Source organism: Aulonocara sp. 'chitande type north' Nkhata Bay, linkage group LG4 (assembly GCF_057382095.1).
Source record: "Aulonocara sp. 'chitande type north' Nkhata Bay isolate Kocher_YH1m ecotype deep benthic linkage group LG4, A_spYH_male_GT1.1, whole genome shotgun sequence".
NCBI classification, from domain to species: Eukaryota; Metazoa; Chordata; class Actinopteri; order Cichliformes; family Cichlidae; genus Aulonocara; species Aulonocara sp. 'chitande type north' Nkhata Bay.
The window spans coordinates 20,044,910-20,055,709 of record NC_141347.1 but is presented as its reverse complement, the minus strand read 5'-3'; the positions used below and the strand labels follow the sequence as shown (position 1 = coordinate 20,055,709).

Here is a 10,800-nt window from a genome sequence, read left to right as displayed (position 1 = left end):
CCCACGATACTACACTAACTTGAACTTTGGCGTAAGATACACCGGGGATACTACAGCTGCAAGGCAGCAATTTTAAAGAATCACAATTTCAGACTCTGTGAGTGGCGAGGGAAACTGCAAGAAGACGAGAGGAAAGAAGATAAGGAGTCTTAGTGGTAAAATACGGAAGTACGAGAAAGCATTTAAAGGAAGAGGTTAGCAAAGAAAAAGTAGACATGAGTACTGGGAGGCTGGGTGTACAGCAAAGAGAAGTGGCAAAGGAGAATAGTGGATTGTATGTAAGGCTCTGGACACTAATATGACCCATATGACCACCCTATAAAAATTTTTTTTGAGGCACTACTGGATGTAAAAAGATGCAATGCTTGCTCTGAGTGTTGCTGTAGAGGTGCATAGAAACTCAGAGGGAGTTGAAATGAGTTACTAGATGGTAGTAAGACCTGTTATGATGTATGGTTAAATGAAAGGAGAGGAGGCAAAGTTACAGTTCATAGATAGAGTGAAGGAGGACATGCAGACGGTTGGTGTGACAGAGGAAAACTAAAACACATTGGGGACATTAACAGGAAATTTATGTGGACTTGCCTTAATAAATATTTGGTCAGCACGGAAGTCACAAAAGTATGCATTTATTAATCATTCCTGGCAGTAATCAGATCTGGTAAAATCTGCATCACTGAGATAGATTTTGATGATGTCATAGCACTGCAACTGTGAAATATGCAGTCATAAAGCTTCGCGTGTGCTTGTTGTGATCAACATTCACTGAGTTTGACGTTTTTAGTGTGACCGATGGGAACTGAGTAAAAGCAACAAGTAAACATTATATATTACAGTATCAAATAAAGATCCAGTACTAGTGGAAAATAACATTAGTCTGAATGCCCTTGTGTGATAGCCTCTGATGATATTTTTCACACACCACCACAATCTGGCTCTTCAATGTGGCATTTGTCTTCAAAAAACTTAAAGAAGTCCAGACGCTTTTCTTTCCAAGCTCATCAGACTACTCTGAAGTTGCTTCCGTTGTAAACTTTCAAAATAAAACAAGGTATAACCATACGCAGTGCCGCAACATCGGCTTCTGGTCAAAATATAAATAGAAATTGCACATTTTGTCCGTTTTTGATCAATGGTAAAGTTTGCGGCACGAAACGGAGAACTGAATCCTGGACACGATGGTCAGACTAGTACTTCCGGTTCAGAGGCCGCGGGAGCAGCTCCTGGGCTAGTTGTATTCGGACTGTTAGCGGGCGTTGTTGTTACAAGGTCTGCCATTTTGATTAGAAGTACTTCGCGCAGCAGATGGTGTAAATTGGGCCTTCTGGATATTATTGTAGTACTTTAAATTAAGGCTACATTCCTGCAGGAATAATGCTTTCTGCCGCCCAGTTACTCGACGAGTTGATGGGTCGAGATAGAAACTTGGCCCCTGATGAGAAGCGGTCTAACGTACGCTGGGACGACGAGAGCGTAAGTTAGCATTCTAGCTACCATTAGCTTAGCTAGTTTTAAAACCTATTAGCCGTGAGGTGTCCAAAATAAGCGTGCATGGCGTGCGCGGTGGGTACCGGCTAGTTTAGGCGGTATGGCCTCCAAATTAAAAATTTTCGATTCACGCACAGAATCGATGGCGAAAAGCGGGCGGTTTGAGTCAGTAGTGCTTGAGCACGCGTGTTAGCGAGATTAGCATCACGGTTTGGTCATTCTTAAAGGGTTTCATTGGGCTCACTTCAGTTTTAGCAACTTGTTTTCTAGGTATAGTTGAGATAATAGTTTAACTGTGTTAATACAAATGATTTCGACGTGCTAATGTGTGAAAGGACCTGCATTACGTTCTCTAAAGGTTATGCTCTGCTTATTGCATAAACTGGCATTGCGATGTCTCAAGACTAAATACGGTTACATACATGTTGCTTTGTATGTAATTTGGCATTAATATTTAATATTAGTAATAAATACTATTTTCCATGCTGTTGTGTTTTTGTTGCACTTGCAGTGTTGTGGGTATTTTTTGTGTTCTTAGTTCAAGCAGAAATTGATTAGGTGAATTTATACGACTACCACATTCATTTGCTCATAGTTGGTGTAAGTAACATGCTGTCACTTAATCCAATGTAATCTACTATGGAAGCAAAATTTACATAAAATTGTTTGATATGTTTTCTTTTATTAAGGTCTGTCGGTACTATTTGTGTGGCTTCTGCCCTGCTGAGTTATTCACAAACACCCGCTCTGACTTGGGTAAGTTGGGAACTTTGTATTCCCAAAATGTATTATAATCTGGACAAAGCCCTTGAGATTTAACAAACAACTATTCGACAATAATATGTTTATTGATTTGGGTTTCCAGGTCCGTGTGAGAAAATCCATGATGAAAATCTTCGAAAAATGTAAGTTCTTATTTTGGCTTTTTTTCCTTTTTCTTTCCGTTTTGTTTTTTTTTTTTGTTTTTTGTTTTTTTGTTTGTTTTTTTGGCTTGATATGTTACACATAACTAACCAATTCTGTGTTGTTATATCCAGGTATGAGAAAAGCTCTCGCTTCATGAAGGAAGGTTATGAGCGAGATTTCTTGCGCTATCTGCAGTCACTCCTGGCAGAAGTGGAGCGGCGGATCCGCAGAGGGCATGCCCGGCTTGCGCTTTCCCAGGCTCAGCAGAATGCAGGGGTTGGTACTTTTAATTGAGAACATCATTCTCAAACTCTTCTGTGCATCTTCATGTTTTCTCGGACCACAGTGCAAGTTATGAATCTAAAAGAAAATAACATTACCTGTATGTTTCTGCTTAGGATTCATTGAACTTAATTGTACTCATGTATTCATTCTGTAGGGCCCTGGTCCATCAGGAAAGAATGAGGAGAAAGTCCAGGTTCTAACAGAGAAGATCGAAGACCTGGTTGTGCAGGTTTGCCCGAAATCTTTAAATTGGTAGTGTTTGAGAAAAACTGAAAGATTTGAACGCGGGTTGGTCTTCTTGCATCAGGATATCTGACAGTCTCCTACAAGTTCCTCTTCCAGTGCCTTGCTTTAGGGTTTGTCACAGTGGAACACCTGCCTTCCTCTGACCTTATTACTAGCATCCTCCCCTGTCACGCTAACTCTCAGCATGTCCTCCTCCTCTACATCTATAAGTCTTCCTTCCTGGGTTCTCCCAATGAATATTTCAACATCTTTAACTCAGCCTCCTTGAGCTCTAAACTGAGTTTAACTCATACATCATAGCAGGTGCGACTACCAGCTGATAATCCTAACCCTTCACTCTAGCTGCTATCGTTCTGTTACAAGTCACCCCTGACACTCATTTCTACCCACACCTCCCTGTCCGCACTCATGTCTTCACCTCTCTTGTGCGGTCTGCATTACCTCGGCTGGTTTACCACATATATTAAAACTCCTCTAATTTAACTCCCTCTGAACCTCTGCAGCTTCACTGTTCGACCAAAATTTGTGAATTTAGAAGGTGTGTGGAGTGCATGGCTAACTGTACATGCATTTGAAAAGAAGACTACATTAGAGTACAAGTCTGATAAAGGCTGTCCTGTCAGGAGGTTCATTGCTACCCAGCCTTGTGCAGTTTCTCTTTAAAATAATTGAATAATAAACAAATGTAATCTGTGGAAGGAGATTTTGAACCCTTTGGCAAAATAAGGAAACATGTTGCTGTTCACACTGATCTAAGTGTAAGCTGACTTCAGACTTGAAAGCATTAAAACAGGAACAGCTACCTGTTGTGACCACAGTTGTTTTTGTGCATGCACTCTAGACTGTATGACATTTCAGATGCTTTTCCCTGACTGTGTTACAGATCACATTATTTAAAATAAAACTCCCTAAATTCTTACATGCACTCCATAAATCAAGTCGTGACATTGTAACATGGCTTTTGTCTTTTTCTCAGATTGAGGAACTGGGCTCTGAGGGCCGAGTGGAGGAGGCCCAGGGAATGATGAAACTGGTGGAGCAGCTGAAGGAGGAGAGGGAACTACTCAGCTCCACCCCCTCGGTGAGTCAGTTTACCCTGGGCTAATCAGCCTACAAACACAGCTTAAGATAGCATAACATGAGCATCACCTACTATCAGTCAGTTAACATGAGTTTAATTCCATTTCAAATACAAGTTTAAACCCAGCCGGTGAGCTAAAAGTTATTTTTCACTGTAGCTGTATTTGTTATTAATACTCGTAAAGTAAAATCTGTGCGAGCTGGGCAGGCAGCTTTGATGCAAATCAGAAATGTTTCCTTATTGTTTGTTTTGATGTCTAATAACAAATTTATGTCCTTTCAATCCAGACCATCGAGAGCTTTGCTGCCCAGGAGAAACAGATGGAAGTGTGTGAGGTGTGTGGGGCCTTCCTCATTGTGGGCGATGCACAGTCCCGAGTGGACGACCACTTGATGGGGAAGCAGCACATGGGCTACGCCAAGATCAAATCCACTGTAGAGGAGCTCAAGGTGACAGGATTGTGTCATTCTTGTATCTAGAACTTTTTACAAACTTGAGCTGCTTGAAAGAGTGTTTCAATTCAACCATGCTTGGTGTTGTTGTTTAAAAATGTCTGCAAATGTTAGAAATTATATAATATGTAATGTTTTTGTATTCTCAGGAAAAACTGCACCGTCGCTCTGAAGACCCTCAGGGTGAAAACCCAGCCCTCAAAAGAGAACGAGAAGAGCGGGAACGGGAGAGGGAGGAAAGGGAGAAAAAGCGCAAAGAGGGGGAAGAGAAGGAGAAGGAGCGCGAAAAAGAGCGAGAGAAGGAGAGGGAACGAGAGAGAGAGCGAGAGCGTGAAAGGGAGAGAGACAGAGAAAGAGAGAGGGAGAGAGAGCGGGACAGAGAAAGAGAGAGGGACAGGGAGAGGGACAGGGACAGAGAGAGGGATAGGAGGGCACGTCGAAGCCACTCTGGCAGCCGCCACTCCAGTCGAGCATCGGACAGGAAACGGAGTAGATCCCGCGAGCGCCGGAGGTCCAGGAGCAGAGACAAGGACAGGGAACGCAAACGTAGCAGGTACGACTGACCGGACTGAGCGTTGCACTTGGATTTATAGTCACGGAAATGTCACACATAAAGCAGAATCCAATGAAATGTTACAATTTAAAACATGAGGGATGATATATTTATAATTCTGAATGATTATTTTCTCAAAAATCATTTTAACCACAGCACTTTTTCTTGCCTTTTCTGTAGGAGCCGGGACAGAGAGAGAAGACGCAGCCGTGAACGCTCCGACAGGAAACGCCGCTCCCGAAGTCGTGACAGAAGGAGATCGCGTAGCTCAGAGCGCAAATCTCACCGCCACCGCAGCCGTAGCCGAAGCAAGGACCGGGACAGGGATCGGGAAAAGGAGAGAGACAGAGAGCGGTCATCAAAAGACAAAGGTACCGTCTGATTATTTTTGTGTTTGTTGCTTCCTCATCATCCGCTGTCCTTCCAAACAATATATATTGAATACCATCCCTCCATTTATCTGTGCTCTTCCACTTATCTAGTTCAGGGTTAAAATGGGGGGCTGGAGCCTGTTTCACATGGTGAAAGGCAGGTCTATATTAGGAATACCTTGAGGGAATTTCTTCAACACTGGAAAAAGCATTTTATTATGCATCCAGGTAAAAGTCTCATTGAGATGGAGAAAAAAATCCTAGTGAGACTTTTGGCTGCTCTCAATGAGTCACAATGAGTAGCTTCACATATTTGATTTGGCAGATTTTTATGCGAGTTGTCTTCTACCCGAAAGAGGTTTGTGTCTCTTCCCGGGATCAAACCCCAGATTTTCTCCTTGTTAGGTGAATGTTTAAACCACTACACTGTGGAGCAACTAATTTTAAAAATGTATCAATATGAATTTAAAAGAAACCTATTGTAGTTTGAAATTATGTTACATAAAGCACTTCACACAAAGCACTTGTTATGTATCTTTTAGACTACATGAGCGGTAATTGTACAGTCTCCCTCTTTTGTCTGTTTAGGACAGTATTCCATAAATGAGAAGTAGTAGGATTACTAATGCATAATATTCAGGCACAGATAATTTTGCTAATGCCAATAAAGGGCAGTTTGTTTGGTGCTTACCCAGACAACCTACTTACACAATCAAGCTGTTCCCATAAGAAGTCCTGCAGCAGTCTGTGCCCATAACAAATGAAAGAGGTGAGCCAGAGCTCGACACAATCCTACTGAACATTTGTGCATCAACAAGCACCTGTTGAACTCTTTAATAAGACAGTTTAATCTGAGGTTGTGCAAACATTTCTTGCTAATGTGTGCAATGTTTTCTCTTTTGTTTTTCTTCAGACCGTAAGGGTACAGAGGAGAGGAGCAGCTCTAAGAAAGACAAGCACTCAGACGGAGATGCAGCCGCCATCAAGGCTTCTTCAGAAGCGGAACCGATGCAGACGGAGGCGGCTGCCTTCTCCCCTCTGCTAAACGGCCAGCAAGAGCTCCTCCATTCTGAAGGTGACACTCAGTCCAATTAAAACTGATCTGATAGGACCTCAGATCAGGCTCAGGTAAGTGCGTCCTCCTCCTCACACCTCCCCTGGCTCTCAACCCAACCCCCTCCACCCTCCCCTCTCACGTCCCCTCCCCTACCCACCTTTCCCATCTCCCTTTACCCACCCTCTCACCCCTGCTCTCCCACCCTGTTTATGTTCAGTTCAATGCCTGTGATTTTGTCTTATGTACTATATGCAAATATCTTTATCCTGTTTTTGAATAGTGCATCATAAGTATGCACTGAAGATGAAGGACTAGGCCCGATGAATGAGAAGAAGGTAGAAATCATTCACACAAAGCCAAGAGGGAAAGGCCAGTGTAGTCCTGAGCAAACATGCCCAGAGGTACCCCTCGTTTTGTATCGGTTTTTGATCCTTATAGATGTATATTTGTCTTTGTGGACAAAATGGCAGAAAAAGTTAACGCATCCAGTCAAGATTTCCTGCCTGTATTTACTTGTTTCTTTTATTTATTTATTTTTATATTTATTTATCTTTTGTTTTTTTTACTTTGAAGTAGCAAAATGTAATAATTGCTATTTGTTGCTGTAATAATCCATATAGGGAGGAAAACCAGTCACTGTGTGTGTACATGTTTCCATTTAAAAACCTTGGCGTTTTCTCCTGCTCATATGTAAACGCACAGGTGAACACACAGCCTTGGTCAGAGGTTTTTGGTTTTTTTTGTCACAAAGAAGCTATTTATTTTGCCATATTTATAACGCAATTGCCATGGATTTGTTGTCCAGCGTACTGTGCCTGATGATGCCATGCCAGTGTGTGTTTGGGGGGTGTTAAAGCACCGGGGGTCTAACGTAACCTAACTAACTGGAGGGTAGGGTTTATCGAATGAATTGCAGCTGACTTCCATACCTCACACAGCGTTGGTGTTGTGAGCGAGACCACATGAGAAAAGGGCAAATTAAAAATCATGGATACTCTCTGACTCTCAAACTGTGCAGGTACTCACCCCAGGTACTCCTTTCTCTACCCACATCCATTTCTGAATGCTGTTGCCTGTCAGAAAAAAAAAAAAAAAAAAGCAAATTGTGTACTTCTCCAGAACACGAACTTGAAAGCTTGATTGTGTCACATATACTTTTAATTGTGCCTTCTTTGTTTTCCTATTTGTTAACTTTCAAACATGTTTGGGGAGAATGTGCGATAGGATTGTCAGAGAGACACAGATGCACAGACAGCCTGCCTCATATTCCTTTGCCAAATTGGAAATCGTTGCTGATGTGTGCTTTTCCGCAGTGCTTCGTTCGTGTGTTTTTAAAAATGTAATTTGCTCAGGTGTTTGTAATTTTACACTTAAAAAAACATATCAAGTGCATTTCCTCTTTGGCAAAGCAGATATTGTAGTTTTGACACTAAGTTCAGGTTTAGACTTGAGGCAGCTCCTGAAGAGCTTCTTTAAATTGCAAACTTGTGCAAAATGTACAGAAAACAAAATAATCTCAGGGAATTTTGGCCAAATGCAGTCAAGACTTCAAGTGTCTGTTGTGCTAGTAAATGGATAGCTTTGTGCATTATTAGCAGTGTCTCTTGAGGGAAATTTGACTATCAAATGACTTTGTAAATTGTTGTTGTTTGAGTGGCAGCAGTCGTTGCTACAAGCGGATGTTGTGGGACCCTGGCTAACATCGCATTTTGTGGACGTTTCTTTATGCTCAACAGGGGAAGCTGGAATATCTGGTTGAGGAAGAAGTTGAAGAGTGCACCCATCCTTACCCTGAACCTGATACTTCGCTGCTTAAAAACAAGGTGAACCACAAATGTGTAATGGCTTATTTAAAGAAACATGAAAATAAATAAAAACGCGTAAAAATGAGGAGAAAGGACAGATTGCATCGATTTTTCTTGTTCCATTACCTGTCCATCTTTTGGCTGGATAAGGATAGTTGTGGTTCATCTGTTTATCTGATTTTACTGGTCAAGATGTCAGCCAGACAGCACTTAACAAACCAAACTTAGAGAAACTCTTTATGGATTTTTGTTTTTTATTTTGAAACTCTTTCCACATCCTCCGTGTTTCTTGGCATTTAGTGAAAATAAAATAAAATGAACAGTGCTTGTGGTTTGTATTGATTTGTCAGGTTCTACTTCACTTCCTGACCCCCCTTCTTTTTTTTTTTTTTTTTACAGTCAGTTGAAGCGTATGTACAGTGTTAGACCTTTTGAGACAAGCAGTGTCTTCTTTTCTCCTCTACTTTAGAGCTCATTTTGATCGCTCTTGTTCCATAACTGTAAAATACTCTGATTTAATTTTGATCAATTTTGGAGACTTAATTTGTTTCTTTTTTTGCCCTGCTTTTATTGTCCATGTTGTACCACGATGAATAAAAAGCAAAATCTTGTCAAGGGTGTTTTGTTTTTTGTTTTATCCAGTGTGGATATGTACACACAAACTAGTCCTGAGTCAGTGGCAGAGGTAAAAACAGACAGATGTGCTTTCACCACCAGTGCTGCAGTCTCATTAGCATGTTTGATCTGCAGCTGGATTTACATCTTTTTTTTTTTCCCAAATATTTTTTCACTGACTGTTTTCCTAGTGAATTGTACCATCTGCCAAATACAACGTGAATATTTGATCAACATCCAATGTGTAATTTAAGTCTTCCCATAATTACTTTGATCAGTTTGTGTGAATTCAATAGGCTGCTAAATCTTTTATTATCAAAGTAAGAAACTTTTAATTTGGTTCATTTGCAGAAGCCTTAAAATCAGCTGTTTTCCAGTTTGCATGGGTTTAGATGGTCCATAGAAGATGGAGTGGCCTGCATGTGGTTATAGCTACTGTTTCAGAGCTGAGCTCAATATTTGTCATATTTTTAATATGCTTCATAACTGTAAACAAAAAAAACAACAGAATTCCTGTAATCCAAAGTTAAAGTACCAAATAATTAATAATTGAATTCGGGTGTTCCAATCACCTCACTGGCTACACCCAGGCATGAAGGTGCTGCAATGATTTCTGCGAATGTGTCCAAAAGAAAGGCTTTGTGATGAACTGGAGACTAGAACCAGGACGTATCATCCGACATCAGTGGCTGACCTCACAAATGTGCTTCTGGAAGAATGGTCAAAAATTCCCATAAACACCCTCGTAAAAAACCTTCCCAGAAGAGTTGAGGCTGTTGTAGCTGTAAGGGGTAGGTCGACATCATATTAAACCCTGTGGATTAAGACTGGGATGTCACTCCAAGTTCATAAGCTTGTGAAGGGAGAACTCTCAGAAATTGATTAGCTTTATTTCCAAATAACGCTAAACTATTAATAAATGTGATTTTGTTGGTGGTTTAAGAAGCACTAGCCACTTTTTTTAAATGCTTCCTTGAGAAAACCGATTCCTGCAGATTCCTGTCTGTGCAAAATCAAACGTAAAATGTATTCTGTGCATTTCTAAGAATCACCTTTGAATCATACTTTCACCTTGCTCAGCAGTAAACTGCATATGTTGTGCAAGGTCCAGTAAGTCTATCTGTACACGCATTAAAATCAAAAATTGTCCCTCCAGATAGCTTTGAGTTCATCTTTTCTAATCAATACTGAACAGACAGCAGAGGCATTCTGATACTGCCAACTCAGCAAGCAACGCAGATGCTGGCCAGAAGCCACCTGCCTGGAACGACCAAAGTGGGGGAAAAAAAGAAAATGTTGATTTATTAGCAACTGCAAACGCCTCTTGCTCACTTTTACATGTCACAGAGATCTATGATTTGCCCCCTTCTCAATAATGAACATAGCCATATATTAGTTGCTAGGACACCAACACAAATCTATGCACATTGTATTTACCTGAGCTCATAATGTCATGCAGAAAAAAAGGTTTCACTCATTCCCCCATGCACGTCCATGTCGCTCACAGTGCCCACAGGTCAGGCGTGTTTTGCATGGAAATGACCTTTCCAAACCAGGTGCCTGTAGAGAGAGTGGCAGGGGTTTGTCACAGTTCATTTGAGTAATTCCTGTATACAGGTCGCCGAACAGCCGGGGGGGTTGTATTACCCATACCCTGCAGATTCACCACAGTCTGGACTCGAGCCAAGAAAGGAAACAGCAGAAATGGATTAAAATGGTTGTTATCCCATCTGCTGTTACAAAAGCACAACATGCTACAGATTAGCAACATATCAAAACAAAGACAATGGTCTTAAGCAAGCTTACCCTCGTGTTAGAAGTGATGGTAATGAGGCTTGACGAAAAAATCTTCCTGCGATTGATTAAATGTCTAAAACTCATCTCAGTTCATCAAAATTACATATTTGGATTTTCCCCCCCCCCCCCCCCCCAAAAAAGGGA

At 41.2% G+C, this 10,800-nt stretch overlaps 1 protein-coding gene across 1 annotated transcript; it reads left to right on the top strand.

The window, feature by feature from the left end:
- The first annotated feature begins 1,200 nt into the window (after positions 1–1,200).
- luc7l3 (LUC7-like 3 pre-mRNA splicing factor) lies at positions 1,201–8,859 on the top strand. The gene is made up of 11 exons (XM_086288956.1): positions 1,201–1,473; positions 2,178–2,244; positions 2,354–2,393; positions 2,526–2,670; positions 2,834–2,908; positions 3,902–4,006; positions 4,294–4,455; positions 4,608–5,011; positions 5,192–5,382; positions 6,296–6,510; positions 8,176–8,859. The coding sequence occupies exons 1-10, from the start codon at positions 1,375–1,377 to the stop codon at positions 6,475–6,477; spliced, it is 1,470 nt and encodes a 489-aa protein (XP_086145082.1). The 5' UTR covers positions 1,201–1,374; the 3' UTR covers positions 6,478–6,510; positions 8,176–8,859.
- The last annotated feature ends 1,941 nt before the right edge of the window (positions 8,860–10,800 follow it).

Excerpts from the sequence above, each read along its gene's own strand:
- luc7l3 (XM_086288956.1), top strand. The coding sequence starts at position 1,375 with ATGCTTTCTGCCGCCCAGTTACTCGACGAGTTGATGGGTCGAGATAGA. Across the intron at positions 2,245-2,353 it reads AAACACCCGCTCTGACTTGG|GTCCGTGTGAGAAAATCCAT; the intron begins GTAAGTTGGGAA and ends TTGGGTTTCCAG. Across the intron at positions 2,909-3,901 it reads TCGAAGACCTGGTTGTGCAG|ATTGAGGAACTGGGCTCTGA; the intron begins GTTTGCCCGAAA and ends TCTTTTTCTCAG.